The sequence below is a fragment of the Balaenoptera borealis genome (genome assembly GCF_965194805.1).
Source record: "Balaenoptera borealis genome assembly, chromosome: 9".
In the NCBI taxonomy this organism is placed as follows: Eukaryota; Metazoa; Chordata; class Mammalia; order Artiodactyla; family Balaenopteridae; genus Balaenoptera; species Balaenoptera borealis.
Window position 1 is genome coordinate 119,511,674 of NC_138873.1, and position 16,860 is coordinate 119,528,533.

Below are 16,860 nucleotides of genomic sequence, written 5' to 3' on the forward strand. Positions count from 1 at the left end.
AAGCACGCTAGAGACGTGTCACGACACAAAATCGGTTTCTTACTGTAGGCTGTGATACACAGTCATACACACAAGCACGCTAGAGACGTGTCACGACACAAAATCGGTTTCTTACTGTAGGTTGTGATACACAGTCATGCACACAAGCACGCTAGAGACGTGTCACGACACAAAATCGGTTTCTTACTGTAGGTTGTGATACACAGTCATGCACACAAGCACGCTAGAGACGTGTCACGACACAAAATCGGTTTCTTACTGTAGGCTGTGATACACAGTGAAACAGACTCCTGGAGGGTTGTATGTAGCAGGTAGTCAAAAATGGCTGATCAACTGATGAGCGAATGAATAAAAGAACACATGCAGCTGGAGCTACGGCAGTGAAGACACTCATTCAGAAATGAGGCAGAATGAAAGCGAGAAGTGAGGAATGCCACATTAGGAGAGACACAAGAGGAGCCCGTGGACAAGACCAGTACACAACAGTGGCCAAGGGGGTAGAAGTTAAAGAAAGGGAGAGGTCACAGTGTGGACTGTTGATGTTATTTCAGTTGATGTCTCTTCACAGACATCAACTAAAATAAAAACTTTAAAATATAAATTCTGAGAGTTACTCTTAGATCACAGATCCCTTTGAGTATCTGACAAAAGCTATGAGCCCTCTCCCTAGAAAAGCACATGTGCAGGTAACACAGCACGCTGTATCCAGAGGCCCACAGGATCCCTGCAGCTTGACCAAACACTCCCCGGGAAGCCCGGGCCCCAGGTCGATTCCCGCTTTATAGCAGATTAGTGTCGGGGGAGACATTTCCCTGTAGAGGCAAGGACGAGGCTCACCGGCTTAGTAATGTAGGCTTAGTAGGCTTAGTAATGATGAGAAAAGCAAACAGAGAAGCAAACCAGGTGAGTCCTGGAAGAGGCCAGGTTAACCGGGAATGAGGGAACACACAGGAGGTTGAGAGGATCAAGAGAAGGTATTTTAAATGAGAGAGATCTGACATCAGGAAAATTCACCTCCAAGCACAGTGGACTCATTGCATTCACATGGTGCACAACCAACGTGAGAAGAGGATTCCAGCCTGTTTTGTGGCACTTAATTCTTCTTCAGTTGATACAACAGGAAAAAACACCTGTCAGAACTTCAAATCATGATTACAAGTAGGTCAAAGATATTTTCCATCATTATTTGACCTGTTAACAGCTGACTCCACACGTGATCAGCTATTCAGGAATACCCGATATTGACAAAAACTCCCCGGAATCAACATCTTCAAGTTACCTCAGGGCTTATTTTTTTTTTGGTAAACATTTTTAAAAATTTATTTACTTATTTATTTTTGGTTGTGTTGGGTCTTCGTTGCTGCACGGGGGCTTTCTCTCATTGTGGCGAGCAGGGGCTACTCTTTGTTGCGGTGTGCAGGTTTCTCATTGCGGTGGCTTCTCTCATTGCGGAGCATGGTCTCTAGGCACGTGGGCTTCAGTAGTTGTGGCACACAGGCTCAGTAGTTGTGGCTCATGGGCTCTAGAGCTCAGGCTCAGTAGTTGTGGCGCACGGGCTTAGTTGCTCCGCGGCACGTGGGATCTTCCTGGACCAGGGCTCGAACCCATGTCCCCTGCATCGGCAGGCAGATTCTTAACCACTGCACCACCAGGGAAGTCCCCTCAGGGGTTTTTATATCAGGAAATTCAGCCTTATAAAGGAAGTTGTCTAAGATCAGCCTTGCCTACATATTATCTCCTACAGATAAAATATAATACGCAAGCCCAGAAAATTTTTTTTAATTTTTTTTAACTTAAAAAGCTAGTAGTTTAGGGCTTCCCTGGTGGCGCAGTTGTTGAGAATCTGCCTGCCGATGCAGGGGACATGGGTTCGAGCCCTAGTCTGGGAAGATCCCACATGCCGTGGAGCGAATAGGCCCATGAGCCACAACTACTGAGCCTGCGCGTCTGGAGCCTGTGCTCCGCAACAAGAGAGGCCACGATAGTGAGAGACCTGCGCACCGCGATGAAGAGTGGCCCCCACTTGCCGCAACTGAAGAAAGCCCTCGCACAGAAACGAAGACCCCAACACAGCCAAAAATAAATAAATAAATAAATAATAATTTTTTAAAAAGCTAGTAGTTTATATCTAGGAGTCCATTTTTTTTTAACTTTATCTGTAGCTTCAAACTTTTCTAAATTAAATATATATTTATTTTGTGATATTTTTAAAAAACTTTTTTAAAGATTAATTTGCAAGTCAGGATAAATACATACCATGGAATTGACCTCCTAAAACAGTCACACCGTCTATTACAGACTGTGAAAGTTTCTCACTGCTGGGCCTAGGAAAGAAAAGGAAGAAAATATTACATCCCATCCCGAGACCAACTGAGCTGCTAGTTCTGAAAGCAAATGCAGAAATTCTGTGCTACCAGTTTCAGAATAACAAGTCCATTGTATTCGAACTAAATGAAACCTGCCAAGCCTGAAAACTCTGAAAAGATAATACGGGTAAAGCGTAAGCATTTTCCATTAAGCCTTTCACAATATATTTCTTGGAAAGAGTTTGGCTTTTAAATGCATTTAGGAAATAGATATAAAGGATACACTAATTAACCTACCCAAATACCTTTTCAAGTTTGATTGTAACAACACATCCGCTGCCTGAGAACAGTAACAATAAATATTGAAACCACAGAGCGTGCATAACCCAGGGCTGGGTATTAAACCACCAAGCGTACAGAATCTAGTTTTCATTCTAAAACGTCAGAATAAATTATTTTTCTATCTATCTGAAAATAAGATATGTAAGATATATGACTGCCTTGTAGAAAAAGATGTTCTATATCATTTAAACTAAGTAATAGGTTAAGAGGCAAATACTGGGTTGGCCAAAAAGTGCCTTCGGTATTTAAGTAAAGCTAAGAGACACATTTTTCATTTTCACCAAGAACTTTATTGAACAATGTAATCACCCTTTTGTTCCACTACCTTCTGCCATTTTTCAGGCAACTTCATAATTCCACTTTTCCAAAACTTTTTATCTTTTTGAGCAAAGAACTGTTCCTGGTACCTTTTACAGTCTTCCAAGGAACTGAAATTTTTTCCATTAAGAGAATCTTGTAAAGACCAAAATAAATGGAAATCCGAAGGTGCAATGAATGTCTGGTGAATACCGCGGATGAATTAGAACTTCCCAGCCAAGCTGTAACAGGTTTTGCCTGGTCATCAAAAGAAACATGCGGCCTTGCAGCATCCTGATGGAAGATTAAGCATCTTCTCTTGACTAATACCGGACGCTTTTCATCGAGTGCCACTTTCAGTTGGTCTAACTGGCAGCAGTACTTGTTGGAATTGATCATTTGGTTTTCTGGAAGGAGCTTATAATAGAGGACTCCCTTCTAATCCCACCCTATACACAACGTCACCTTCTTTGGATGAAGACCGGCCTTTGGTGTGGTTGGTGGTGGTTCATTCCGCTTGCCCCACGATCTCTTCCGTTCCACATTATTGTACAGTATCCACTTTTCATTGCCCACCACAATTCGTTTTAAAAACAGAACGTTTTCATTACGTGTAAGTAGAGAATCACATGTGGAAATATGGTCAAGAAGGTTTTTTTTCACTTAGCTAATGTGAAACCCAAACCTCAAAGCAGTTTACATAACCAAGCTGGTGCAAATGATTTTCAGTGCTTGATCTGGATGTTCTGAGTATGTCGGCTGTCTCCCGCGTGGTATAACAGTGATTGTTCTCAATTAACGTCTCAATTTGATCACTATCAGCTTCAGCTGGTCTACCCAACCGTGGCGCATCATCCAGCAAGAAATCTCCAACACGGAACTTCGCAAGCCACTCTTGACACGTTCGATCAGTCACAGCACCTTCTCCATATACTGCACAAGTCTTTTTTTGCGTTTCGGTTGCATTTTTACCTTTCTTGAAATAATAAAGCATAATATGCCGAAAATGTTGTTTTTCTTCCATCTTCAATATTAAAATGGCTACACAAAAATTCACCAATTTTGATAGTCTTTTTTTAAATGCACGCTGATATGACAACTGTCACGTACAATCTAACAAAACTGTTTCGAGTGAAGTTAAAGACAACTAAGAGCTACTAGAGCCATCTTACGGAAAAAAACGAATGAACCTTTTGGCCAACCCAATACATGTGCAAGACTTTACTGTGAGATAATGATCTGCTTCAGAACATAAGGCACTTGGCTATTCTGCTACCTATAAATCCACAAACAATGGTATTTGGAAGTCCCTCTGGTAACACACTATGGGTAAAACACCAGTCTAAGCCATTCGGAGACTGAGTAGAAATTTCCTTTAGAAAGAATCTCTGGCTAAAACCAGATCTTATGCAAAAGAGAATGCTTCTGTTTCAAAGTACACTTTTAATCTAACATTTTACAATAACACCTTTTTGTAAAGGAAGGTAAGAGCTGCCAAATGTGACAAATGCGTAGAAATAATATAGATGGTTAATGCTTTCCAATGAACTCCAGCAAGGGAAAAATGATCTATGAACCAACAATAACACAGGTTATAAAGTAAATCTCTAAAAATAATGACTTACAATCACATGTTCTTACTCTATGGGGGAAAAACGTAAACCCACAGAAGTAAAGGGATGGGAGACATTTGCTAAGTGCTTCTCTTGTGCCAGGAAACAGGTGTGTTGCATGTATTACTTCATGTAATCCTCAGGAAGGACTGCATGATGTAGGCTCATCATCAACGTTGTACAGGTGAGCAAAGGTAAGCTCCAAAAGGTTAAGTGACCTACTCAACCCGTACAGTAAGTGTGACAGTTGGGGCTCAGACTCCAAAGCCCAAGCTGCAGTGGTCACTGAGCTCCTACATCCTTACTGAAAAGACCAGGACGTGGAGAAGCCTCTCAGGGCAGTTCCACTTTACTCGACTCTTTTGATTTGTCCTGGGTGCTAAAACAGATGCAACCATCTACGTGGTGTTCCCAGGCAGCTTTCACCAGTAGCTCCGATGGGCACCTGGTGTCTCTACCGATCACCACGAAGGCATCTTGGTGCAGGTTCACAGCCGCTTTCTCGCCGATGTCCACCAACACTCTCGGCAAATCTGGTTCCTCAGCGTTTGCCAAACAGGTAGCGTGCTCCTCCCAGGATGGTGCCAACATCTCACCCAAAGGGTCAACCAACTTTACACCATTGTCTTCCTTGAAGGAAAAACAAATAATAAGCCATTGGTGCAGAGTCGTGAGGGTGAGGTGAGGAAGTAAACCCAAGCTGCTTTCCCCCCAACAAAAGACAGTGTTGGCCGGGCAGTTTCACTGGTGACCACTACTGAAGGCCAGGCGCTGCACTAGGTGCTGTACATACATCACCTCAGTAAATCCTCACAACACACGTTATCTATCTAACTAAGAATCCTATGGCTACTCCAGTCTTACTTGGAGAAAACTGAGATTCAGAGCAAGTAATCTGCTTATGTTCATACGGCTAGTGTCAGTTCTGATATTAAAACATCAAGTCCATCTGACTCTTAAATCCAACAGCCACGGTGCCACACTAGCTGTTTTAAAAGGCTGTCATCTGAGCATTCACCATCAATTAACTGATGAGGCACAACTGCAGCAGACCCAGGCCCCCTGGAGATCCTTCTCGCTATGGCTGCACTCAAAGAACATACTGGCCAGCGTGTCAACCAGTGGGTGGTACAGAAGCTGAAAACTGACGCCCCATTCTGGTCTGCTCAAATTTCTGGAAAGAAATAAAGTGTAGTTCAGAGTGAATGTCAAAGGAAGGAAATGGCTCAGAATTGTTTTAAGCGGTGCTTCTGAAATTAACAATACATGTGGGGTTCTGCCTACATATCATTAAGCAATTAAGGTGATTTAGCCATGTAGACACTTACACCTTCACAGTGATCCACATTTAGAAGCTGAATAAGCAACATCCTCTTGTTTTGGGGAGGGAAGGGAGGAGGTTACAATCCTTCACTAACCCACAGAGCCTTAGATTGCTGCTGATTTAGCTACGAAGGCAAAAGTCTCGCGCCCGAGCAACCAAACAGAAGCGTATTATTTAAGCTGCGTATTAGTTTTAGGCCAGTACAGAATATGATGGCTAAAGTGTGTCAAAAGGAATACTTTAGAAACTTAATTGTCATAAACACTAGACCCATCAGGCCTCATCAGTCTTCTGCCCAGTGCTCACCTTTGGATCCCTGGAGCCACGTGTTTGGCTGTTCACTCAGAACGGGAAACTATTCCCTAGCTATAGAAAAGCTGTGTGAAAATTTTCAAACTGTGCTAAGTCTTCTCAAATATTTGCCCTCTCCCCTCCCCCAGCTAGCCTCCAATCTCTTTAATCTCTGCTAAATTAACAGAGCCAACACTTTTTATTACTGATGCTGTCTCAATACAACTAACTTGGAAGGACATTCTGTTACTTCTCAATATGGACACGCTCCAAAAAATGACCATCTCATTTCACTCTCTCCACACCCTTCAAAGAGTCATGAGCTAAATGAACACTTGTTAAGAAAAGAGATGTTTCAAAAGTAAAGGCATATAGCAATGAGAAGGCACATTCCTAGAATTAGAATTTGTACTTTGGGTCAAAGTGCTCAGAAACTAAGGTTTGGTCTTGCAAATAAACGTTTGCTGTATCGGAGCACTAAATGCATTACCTCAGGATTGTGTGATGCTGTTACCATGACTCCTATAGTAGCTTTGGTCTGTTTTGACCTCAGGACAGCTAATAATCCCATTCGAAACATGACATGATCAAGATGTTCTGCTTTCGTTCGAAATCCAGCAGTCCCATATTGAAGAGTGAGTCCATCAGGCTTGGCATGTAATGCTGACTGCTTTGTAACAGCATCTAAATCCATGTCTACAAAATTAAGGAATGTTTTTCAGGCATAAGAAATCTTTCAAGGACCATCTGGTTCAAAAACTGCCATCCCAAACTAACAGATCTGCCTCATTCTGAACCTCCCCCAAAAAATCCTATGTTTGAGAGAGGAAAAAAATGGTAGAATAAGTCCCGGAGGTTAGCATTACCTGTATTGTTCACTTCAGGACAGAAATGAGACTGTCCCCAACAATTCCTGGACCCAAGGCAAACTTAAAATGGTCCATTCCCAACTAAAATGAAGATTCTACACCTAGATTCAGAGAATCCTACAAGGGATCATATCATTTTACAAATGGGAAAACTTAATTCTGGGTATCAGTTAAACAACCTAAATTTTACATGGGAAGCTGCTGAGAGACTGAGGCCAAAGGTCACATTCTCCAGGGGACTGGGGCTGCATACACAAAATATCTGGGAAATCTGTGTAGTTCTTCCGCTATTCCTCCCAGGCTACAGAGACCTATTCCCAAAGGAAAAGCAAAGCCTCCTCTCCAAGACCGCCCAGACCTCCCGATACAGCTTGCAGTGGATTTTTGTATTTTCATAAGGGAGGATCAGGACACCTTTCTAAATTAAGCTCGGAAACTAGCAACATCTTCCTTTTACCTTTCATTTAAAAAAATCAAACATCAGCCCTTAGCCCGCTAGTACTTCCTTCTCTGGGATACTCCAACTTTAAGTGGAACTTGGGGCTTCCAACTCTTGTTTTCTTTATTGTCCTTCACTGCGTCAATGAACAAAAGTTAAAATGTTTGCTTTTGTCCAGCTGGAAAAAGCTGGCATTCAGGACGCTAATTTAGTTTGGTCTAGAGCGATCAAATCTAGTTCACAAGCATGAAGACGTTTTATTAAAAAGTGACCAGTCGTCAATGTATCGTGATTATTTCTAAGGGCGTAAACCAGCTGTTACGTCCAAAAAGTCTTTAAAAAAAGAAAGAGTCAAGATAAAATGTTTCCACCCTTTCATGCGTTTTAGGTCCTAAAACTACTTTCAAAGAGTATGTGAAGGGCTTTTATTGAAAGTATTTTCAAGTCCAAACTGTCCACTCTAAAAAAGCTAAGAACTTCCCTCGGTTCAGTCTTCAGCACTTCGTTAGTTCCCCTCTCCTCCCAGCCCCCGAATCGCCCCACGTTTCCTGGCACCCAGCCCTGAGGTCCCCACCTAGGTGATGGACGAGACCCCTTCCCCAGCTCGAGACCGTCGGGCCCGCGCCTCCAGCCCGCTCCCGAGCCGCGGTGGCGAGTAGGTGTGTCCCACGCGGCTCGCGAGTCAGTCCGCCAGCCGGCCCGCTAACCTGGCTGTCGGCCGAACCCCTGCGGACCCGAAGGTCCCCTTCTCGCCGCCAAGCCTCGGGGCCCCGCTCACCTCTGCCGGGAGACCCACCCCCCACCCCCCTCTCACCTCCACAGCGCGGACCACCTCCCTCGCGGCGGCGGGGGGAACCAAACTAGGCAGGAACCACACTAGGGAAGTCGGCATCTGCAACGTGGCCCTGCGTGGCTTCCGGCCCGTCGTCCCGCCCCTCAGCCAATCACAGCGGGGGAAGACTCCGCGGGCCAGGCCCCGCCTCCTTGCCGGTCACGCGCGGCTCGCGCCTGCGGAACTGCGGATCCGCGGTGCGAGAGGGCTTGGGGCTGTTTCCTTTGAATGACCGGGAAGGGTGAGGCCCCCGCGGTGGCCCGGGGGTTGGGGCCGAGGGTCGCGGGCCCTCAGAGCACTGCGACCGGCAGATACGCAGCCCCTGACTCCAGATTCGGGTCTCAGAGGGTGGCAGGTCCCGCGTTCCTGGGAAGCCGGGCTTCCAAGTGGTCCTGGATGGAGGGTACCAGCCCCGATATGAGGCCTCTAACCAGGTGGTCCCGGCCCCAGTGAGCGCCGCCCGGCTTCCCGCATCCCCCTGTCGATTCTCGAGGTTCATCTCCCAAACGTCTGATTCTGTGGCGCCTTCTCGTGCCCCGCCCCCTTCCCCATCCCCCCGCCCCAGCTCGCACGAAACGTCATTTTATTTATTTACCTGTAAGACCCCCGCACTAAGCCTGGGCCCCTCGGGGCAGAGGCCAGGTGGATCCAAATCGCCCGGACTCACAGGATGCCGCCCGGGGCCAGGGTGGCTCCCGGGAAAGGCGGAAAGGCCCACCCGGGAGGGGCTCGTGGCGCTGGGGCTGAGGGGCGGCAACTGGCGTGGAGCGCGGCTGGGCCCCGGAGACCCGGGAGCCGGGGGAGGCGGAGCTCCGCCCCGCCGGCACTGCGGGCTTCCCTCGCCGCAGCTGCCAGCTCCGCCCAAGCCCGACACCTGGGTGGGATTCGGAGGCTGGGCCCCTCGCCTTTCCCAGAATACAGGCTTGCAGAGCGTCTGCAGGTGGTGGTTGCCCAACCACCTGCAACGGAATAATTCGGAACACTTGTTGAGAGTCCGGATTCCCTGATCCAGATCGGAAGCGGGGGCTGGGGATAAAGGGACTGGGAGTCTGAATTTTAACGACGTATCTTGGAGGATGTCGTGTATACTAGATTTGGGGGCCAGGAGGTAAAGCAGAAGAGTGTAAGTGTCCCGGTTTGTGCCCTTAGCTCTCGACGCGTAATAGCGCTCCTGCAAAGCTGCTTCCACGAAAAGGGAGCTGCAGGAAATTCCTCTGGACACCGCCGACGTTTACAAATCCAGTGTCCCTGGGCCCTTCCGGTTTTCCTGACAGGTTGATTTCAAGTCAGCATGTCCGCTTCAATGAAGGAATGCCTTCAACTTCAGCTGCTGGAGATGGAAATGCTGTTTTCTATGTTTCCTAACCAAGGAGAAGTAAAACTTGAAGATGTCAATGCCCTGACGAATATAAAGAGATATTTGGAAGGCACAAGGGAGGCACTGCCACCAAAAATCGAATTTGTGATTACGCTCCAGATCGAGGAGCCCAAGGTAGGTGCCCTGAGTGGTTTTAATTGTTGCCAGGTGCCCAGTTTATATTGGAAACACTTGGAACCTGAGCTTCCTGTCCAGGAAGCAAATAGAGAATATTCCAGATGCATATATGGAATATTCTAGCAAAATATAGTATGCCCTGTAAGTTGTTTTCAATAAAGATCTTGAATTTTACATACATATGCACACCTTTGATACCAATATGCCTAGTGTTTTGTGGGGTTTTTTTTATAAATATGCCTAGTGTTTTTATTAAACACATCTTGCAGTCTTCTACTGCCATTATTATTCTATTCACTCATCCATTTTTACCAATCTTGCTATTGTAGTATGGACTAGCTTGTACATATGTTATGATTTCACAAATCTAAATATTGTCTTTAGCAAAACTGGCTTTTAAGGAGTGAATGACCGTTTCTTTGATGGCACCATGACACAGAAAGCAGATACAGATAGAAAATCTAAATTCTGAAAATGAATTCACCTTCACCTTCTGATCCATTATCTCCAGCAACGTTAGCATAGCCCGAGTAACAAAGTGGACCAGGCATCTGAGAACCGCTGTGCTAGCTACTTCCCAGTCAGCCTCTGGTCGTCATTCCCTCAGAGGGATTCCCTGGCTCCCCAGGCTGGATGCATTCCCTCTGGTTCCACCTTTCAGTGGATCCCTGTCCTTTTCTATGGCAATGCTTCTCACCTTTGCAATGAAACACTTGCTGTGTATCATTACTTGTTTAATGTCTGTCTCCTTCACTAGGCTCTCGGCTTCTTTCCATGAAGGGCAGAACTAGTGTCTAGCTTCTTCACTTCTTTATTTCAGCATAGGGTACCTGACACGTGGTAGGTGTTGGATGAATATGGGAATGAGTGAATGCATACATGGAAGGAATTTATGTATGTAAAATTGTGTTTGGAAGATTGTGCAGTGTCTGGCGCATAGCTGACACGTAATAAGTAGCAGTAACTATGACACTGATCAGCATCGTGCAGTGGCCACGGATAAACTAGCTTACGTGATTTTACGGTACTTAAATCTATTTGATTTTCATTTCAAGGTGAAAATTGACTTGCAAGTAACCATGCCTCACAGCTACCCCTATGCAGCACTGCAGCTGTTCGGACGGTCATCCGAACTTGACAGACAACAGCAGCTCCTTCTCAACAAAGGTCTCACTTCTTACGTAGGGACTTTTGACCCAGGTGAGCTCTGTGTGTGTGCGGCCATCCAGTGGTTGCAAGACAACAGTGCCTCCTACGTCCTGAACAGGAAGCTCATGTACGAACCGTCTACACAAGCAAAGCCGGTCAAGAACACATTCCTGCGAATGTGGATCTACAGCCACCATATATATCAGCAGGACCTACGGAAAAAGATTCTGGATGTCGGGAAAAGGTTAGACGTGACAGGATTTTGCATGACGGGAAAGCCGGGGATAATCTGTGTGGAAGGCTTCAAAGAGCACTGTGAGGAATTCTGGCACACAATTAGGTATCCCAACTGGAAACACATTTCCTGTAAGCATGCCGAGAGTATCGAAACAGAAGGAAATGGGGAGGACCTGCGCCTTTTCCATTCTTTTGAAGAATTACTTCTTGAGGCCCATGGTGACTATGGCTTAAGGAATGACTATCACATGAATCTGGGCCAGTTCTTAGAATTTCTCAAAAAACACAAAAGTGAGCATGTTTTCCAGATATTATTTGGTATCGAAAGCAAAAGTTCTGACTCCTAGGAAGCTATTAAGAGACCTATGCTTGTAATCTCGCTAAGTTAGTATTTCTGTTAATAAGACCAAAATAAAAGGACCAGTTAAGCGTCATCCGTGGGGAACGTAGCTCCAGCATTTTTCCCTGGAAATGAAACACAGAAGGCTTTTAACTTTATAACAGTGCAATTGTGATGTTACCTCTATGTTCTTGTGTTAATTGAAAGCTATTTAATGGTAAATGAATAAAAACCTGTCAGTTAAACCAGTGAAGCCAATTTGATTAAAAAGGAGTCCAAAGCCCAGTTTAATGGCAGTCGTCAAATTGCAGCTCCGAACTCACAAATATGAATAACATTTCTCCTTTTCATGTTGCTAGCATGCAGGTGACACCCCACATTTTTCCAAGTCAAGTTTAAAATCAGAACAAAGAGCACGTGTTCACCACGTTTCTCACTTTAACTTATAACTCCCTGTTGGGGGTTTTTTCTTTTCATGAAGCCAAATCCTAACTGTAATGGTGGTGACACCACGCCGTGTTGTTACATCAGTTGATTGATGGTACTAAGGATCATGCACCAATGTTCTTGGTTGGGTTCTTCTCCACAGAACAAGATGTGGTTTCTGGTCCACGCTGCCCCACCAGTAGTGCGCATGGGTCTTCGTCCCTGTGCCAGTTTGCATCGCTCCGTGGGGCAAGGAGTTTGGGAGAGGACCAGTGTGGATGGCCCTGTACCATCACCTTCCTAGAGGACAAAAGGTGATGTCACTGCCATCTCTTCTGAAACTTTCAAGCTCCACAAGCTTCACCTGCCTTCTTCAAAATGAGAGTTTATTTTAACGATAATAGCTCCTATTTAAGCAGCTCTTGCCAAACCTTTTTATTACAAAGCATCTACCCCTCTCCAGGAATTTCTGGGAGTCTCACCTGCAGTAAGGGAGGACATGAGGTCGTGAGCTGCCTCTCTGCAGCTTCCTCTGGTTTCCCACTCTCTCTTTAGCTCCTACCGCCGTCTCCCGGGGAGCACCCCACTGATGTCCTGGTCCCCTCAGAACACCAAAGCTGGGTGCTGAAATGTAGTGACATGGAGGGGGTGCTTCACTCCCCATCTCGTGATGACGTTAGATGCCAAAATTCCTGTGTGTGCTGGTGGCACTTACAGAATCTTCGATGAAACGGTCCATTCCGGTGTCTGGTTTTAGTCTGTGTCTAGGATGCAGACACATGTCCGGGCAGGGCCAGGACGTGACAAACAGCAGACCCTGCACGAAGCTGACTCTCCTAACCATGAGGCCTGGGAACGGGGTCCACGCTGTCCTTCCCTGCGCTCCTCTTAGCTCCTCAGAATGAGTCTCCTTTCATGGCGCAACTCAGACCCTCAAACCAAGGCTCTTGTCATGGGCCCGCCTTGCCTGCTTATCCACCTTGCCGATGCATGTTGGTAATCCTGGCTTTGCACGTGGCTGGGACTCAAGCTGGGGCCTCACTTTCCCTATATCCAAAGGGAAGAAATAGGACTGACATTGCCAAAGACTCATTTCTCCATCTTTACCAGGACTGAAAACAACATAGTATAGGAGTTCAATTTCCCATATAATCTCCCCGAGGCCATAAGAAGTATAATTAGCATTCACAAGTTTTCAGGCCCTAAACAGATGTAACCCCGTTAACTTTTTTCCCCTTGAACTGAGACAGGAATAGATGCCATCCACCTAATATGTGCCTAAGCCACTCAGAGAGGGTTTTCTATGATTAAATGAACAAAAGTAGCCACAGAGAGAGAAGTTTAAAGAATATGGAACAAAAATTATTTACATAACTCAAATGAAGGGAATAAATTCTGGTTTATGAATGCTTTACTGCTTCTGGAGCTCTTTCTGATAATTTTTCAGAACCTACTTTGACAGGTCCAATAGGAGCATGTGCCAATGCTTTTTTCCTATCAGAAGCACTAATAATAGAAATGGAGGTTTCATAGAAAAAATATATACACACATAATGATAATTCAAAGCTCGGCTTGTATGTACAGTAGATACACTTCTGGTGTTGTTTGCCTAGCCTGATAGGAGCCAGCACCTCCCCTACCTTCCCCAAACACACACACACACACACACACACACACACACACACACACACACTTACTCTGGTGAAATGCCCCTTCTCTGGGAGGAGAAGTGACTGGAATCAAGCTGCCCTCTAGCAGCCTCCCAGAGAGATGGTTTTGAGCTCTTGCTGCTTGAATCCCTAATGCCACCCTCCTTTCTGGCCTACGGAATGCTCCGTTGGCCAAAACCTCCTTTGAGCTACCTAACATCTGTCCCCTTTTTTCCTTCAAAGTCAGAATCAGTCTCTATTGCTTGTAATTCAAGAATCCTGATGATGTATACATTATATTTTTAAATGGTTATTTGGAAAGGATGCTCATTATAAATGCATGTGTCTTTTTTTTTTAACGTAATTAAATCAGTATTTCTTCAAATATGTTCTCTGCTTTTCATCCCTTGTTGGTCTATTATGTTAGGCTAAGGGCTGAGGATACTCGCATAATGGATTGAAGAGTGGGCTAGATGAGCTAATGCACCATAACATAAGGACTTCGAAAACATCCCTATATTAAATCAGAAATATGTTGCCTGTGAGTTTCTATGTATGTCTGCTTACATGCCATCCTTCTGAGAACTTGAGAAGGCTTGGAGGGAGCCCATCTGAGGTCTTCACAGAACCCTCTTGAACAGGACAATTTTCTTTCACTTGCTTTTACCTCAAGCAGCCCAGTAGTAAGTTGAAAGAATAGGTATTTTCTGAAGAGGGTACGGTTTGCTCAAAAATCCTGGTTTTATACAGAATTCTGATTTGCCTCAAAACCCTAAGCCCACTGGATCTCCCTCAAAGGGTCCACATGGTAGACCCACTTTCACTGCAACCTGGATTGGCTGGAGAAACTTTTCTTCCGAGCCCAGTTAAATCTAGAAGCATTTGGATCAACCCATAAATGGGCTTGAGCATTGCACATAAAATTCAAAGAGGCCCGCCAAACACTGAGGCTCCTCCTTAGTTGTAGGTGGCATAGAGCACACAATTTTTTCTTCACTATGGACAGGATATTCCAACATACACCAAAGACTAGACCACCACAAAGTTGGCTGAGGTGGCAGGATCTTGTGCTTTCCCAGGATTTATCTTCTAACCCTCAGCACGATGTATCTTACCAGGTATTCAGAGAAGCTCATGACACCTGTGCTCCAGGTCTTATGAGCATATATCATCATCAATGTGTTAGACCAGCATGATGCCCTGTACAATGGTGAGATGATCGAAGTCTGGTATCAAGAATTATATTCTGGCACACAGAGGGTTAATGGAACATTAAGAGAAGACAATCTTTAATGTGGCTTATTGATAAACTGACACTACAGGTGCCCTCTTCTTACTTGAATAAAGAAAAAACAAAAAAGCACTGGCCAAATTAATAGCTACCTACTGATTTGCTCCAAGAAAGAGAACTTGTCTGACAACAGCTACAGTTAGAATCGGCATCTGATTAAATTAATGAACCTAATGCTGTCACTCTTCAAGTCCTATCTTTCTCTTGCACATGCCAAAGATCATTTAAGTCTGGATGTGATAAAAATCACACCCTTGCTGCTTCTAAAGCTTTTGATGGTGGGACTTGCCTTGGCAAATCATTTGGTACTTCTTGCCAGAATAACTCTTCTTCTATGTATCATGGATCCAATGTGGGGATGTTGCCATAGACAATGAAGAAATCAATTCTGACTCTTCACTGGGAAGATAGCTAGACGATGGATTCATTCCTATAGCATACACTTTGTCCAGTAGATCACAATGGTTTCAGAAACTTGTATTTGTTCAGACTGTTGCCAGATGATTTCCCAAATGCCTAGTGGTTTCCTTTCTGTAATGCATTGTTACCCTAGTAAGTGGAGCCTCAAAGGAAGATTTGGGAAACATATTTATGATATTACAGAATTCTTCACCTTAGGGGTCTTTCATTTATATCTGTGCATGGCAGTTTGGTGAGGGCCTTGATACTCTGTCTTGGTGGCTCTGGTCAGGCTTTTCCACTGTTACTGTTATACATGTCAAGTAGGACTTACATGGGTTGTCCACATTTTGGTCCTAAGCCAAACTGACATTCAGCTGATATGCATTGCTGTGGCTGTATCAGTTGTATACACCGGCATCTATTTTTCTTGATCAAGACCTGTGAGGTCCTAGTTCAATTTTTCAGCATCATTTCAAGCTCTGGGACCCTGTGACTTACTGGCCCCCACCAAAGATTTCTGTAGGCCAAACTATTCTGATTACACTGGACCTGATCCCTATTATGATAACTGTTTCCACCTTGTCTCCAGTTGTTAATTACTGCAAAGTGCTGCTTTTTAAGTCTCTAGTAGCCCCAAGATTCTGATGTCTCTATTGAAATAAGGGGCCCATTTTAACTACAGCATTTCCCAGCTTATAGAGAAGAGTCATTAAAATGCTTTCCATGTCCTCCACAAAATATTAGCAAACCAAATTCAATAATACATTAAAAGGATCATACACCATGATCAAGTGGGATTTATTCCAGGGATGCAAGGATGGTTCAACATCAGAAAATCAATCAATGTGATACACCCATATTACCAAACGAAGGATAAAAATCATATCACTTCAATAGATGTCAAAAAATCATTTGACAAAATTCAATATCCATTTATAATAAAAACTCTCAACAAAGAGGGTATCAAGGAAACATACCTTGATGGTATATATGACAAGGCATATATGACAAGCCCACAGCTAACATTATACCCAATGGGGAAAACTTGAAAGCTTTCCCTCTAAGATCAGTAACAAGGATGCCCACTCTTGTTATTTTTCTTAACAAAGTATTGGAAGTCCTAGCCAGAGCAATTAGGCAAGAAAAAGAAAGAAGTAAAATTGTCTCTATTTGCAGATGACATGATATTATATACAGAAAACCCTAAAGACTCCACAAAAAAATCTGTTAGAACAAATTCAGTAAAGTTTCAGGGTACAAAATCAATATACAAATTCTGTTGTATTTCTATACACTAATTAATAATGAACTATCAGAAAGAGAAATCAAGAAAAAGAATCCCATTTGCAATTGTATCAAAAAGAACAAAATACCTAGGAATAAATTTAACCAAAGAGGTGAAAGAACTGTACACTGAAAACTATCAATATAAGACACTGATGAAAGAAACTGAAGACACAAATAAATGGAAAGACATTATATGCTCATGTATTAGAAAAATTAACATTGTTAGAATGTCCATACCACTCAATCTACAGATTCAGTGCAATCCCTATC

General features: G+C 44.2%; 2 protein-coding genes across 7 annotated transcripts in view; one reads left to right on the forward strand and one right to left on the reverse strand.

Annotated features, from left to right (window-relative positions):
* The window catches only part of PGM3 (phosphoglucomutase 3), a 29,934-nt gene extending 20,884 nt beyond the window's left edge, over window positions 1-9,050 (reverse strand). For 3 of the 4 annotated variants that reach the window (XR_014248611.1, XR_014248612.1, XM_082405865.1), the window contains exons 1-4: window positions 8,296-8,432; window positions 6,664-6,869; window positions 5,004-5,188; window positions 2,257-2,324 (exon numbers count right to left, since the gene is read on the reverse strand). Coding sequence is in view for 2 of the 4 variants with exons in the window: in XM_082405865.1 (XP_082261991.1) it covers window positions 2,257-2,324; window positions 5,004-5,188; window positions 6,664-6,867 (457 nt within the window). In the remaining 2 variants the exon portion in view is untranslated. Of the gene's footprint in view, window positions 1-2,256; window positions 2,325-5,003; window positions 5,189-6,663; window positions 6,870-8,295; window positions 8,433-8,908 lie in introns of those variants that run through there. The other variant, XM_082405866.1, reaches the window with a different exon arrangement.
* Window positions 8,454-11,782, forward strand: RWDD2A (RWD domain containing 2A). Of its 3 annotated transcripts, none has more exons than XM_082405894.1 (3): window positions 8,454-8,510; window positions 9,588-9,805; window positions 10,864-11,782. In XM_082405894.1, exons 2-3 carry the CDS (start codon window positions 9,605-9,607, stop codon window positions 11,539-11,541), a joined length of 879 nt encoding a protein of 292 aa, XP_082262020.1. In that variant the 5' UTR covers window positions 8,454-8,510; window positions 9,588-9,604; the 3' UTR covers window positions 11,542-11,782. The 3 variants fall into 3 exon arrangements, with proteins under 3 accessions (XP_082262020.1, XP_082262018.1, XP_082262019.1); XM_082405892.1 differs by having other exon boundaries at window positions 8,471-8,554; XM_082405893.1 differs by lacking the exon at window positions 8,454-8,510 and adding an exon at window positions 9,351-9,436.
* The last annotated feature ends 5,078 nt before the right edge of the window (window positions 11,783-16,860 follow it).

What these genes read in the sequence shown, in the direction of transcription:
- RWDD2A (XM_082405894.1), top strand. Translation starts at nt 9,605, where the DNA reads ATGTCCGCTTCAATGAAGGAATGCCTTCAACTTCAGCTGCTGGAGATG. An exon ending in TCCAGATCGAGGAGCCCAAG is followed by an intron (nt 9,806 to 10,863) that starts GTAGGTGCCCTG and finishes TTTCATTTCAAG; the next exon opens with GTGAAAATTGACTTGCAAGT.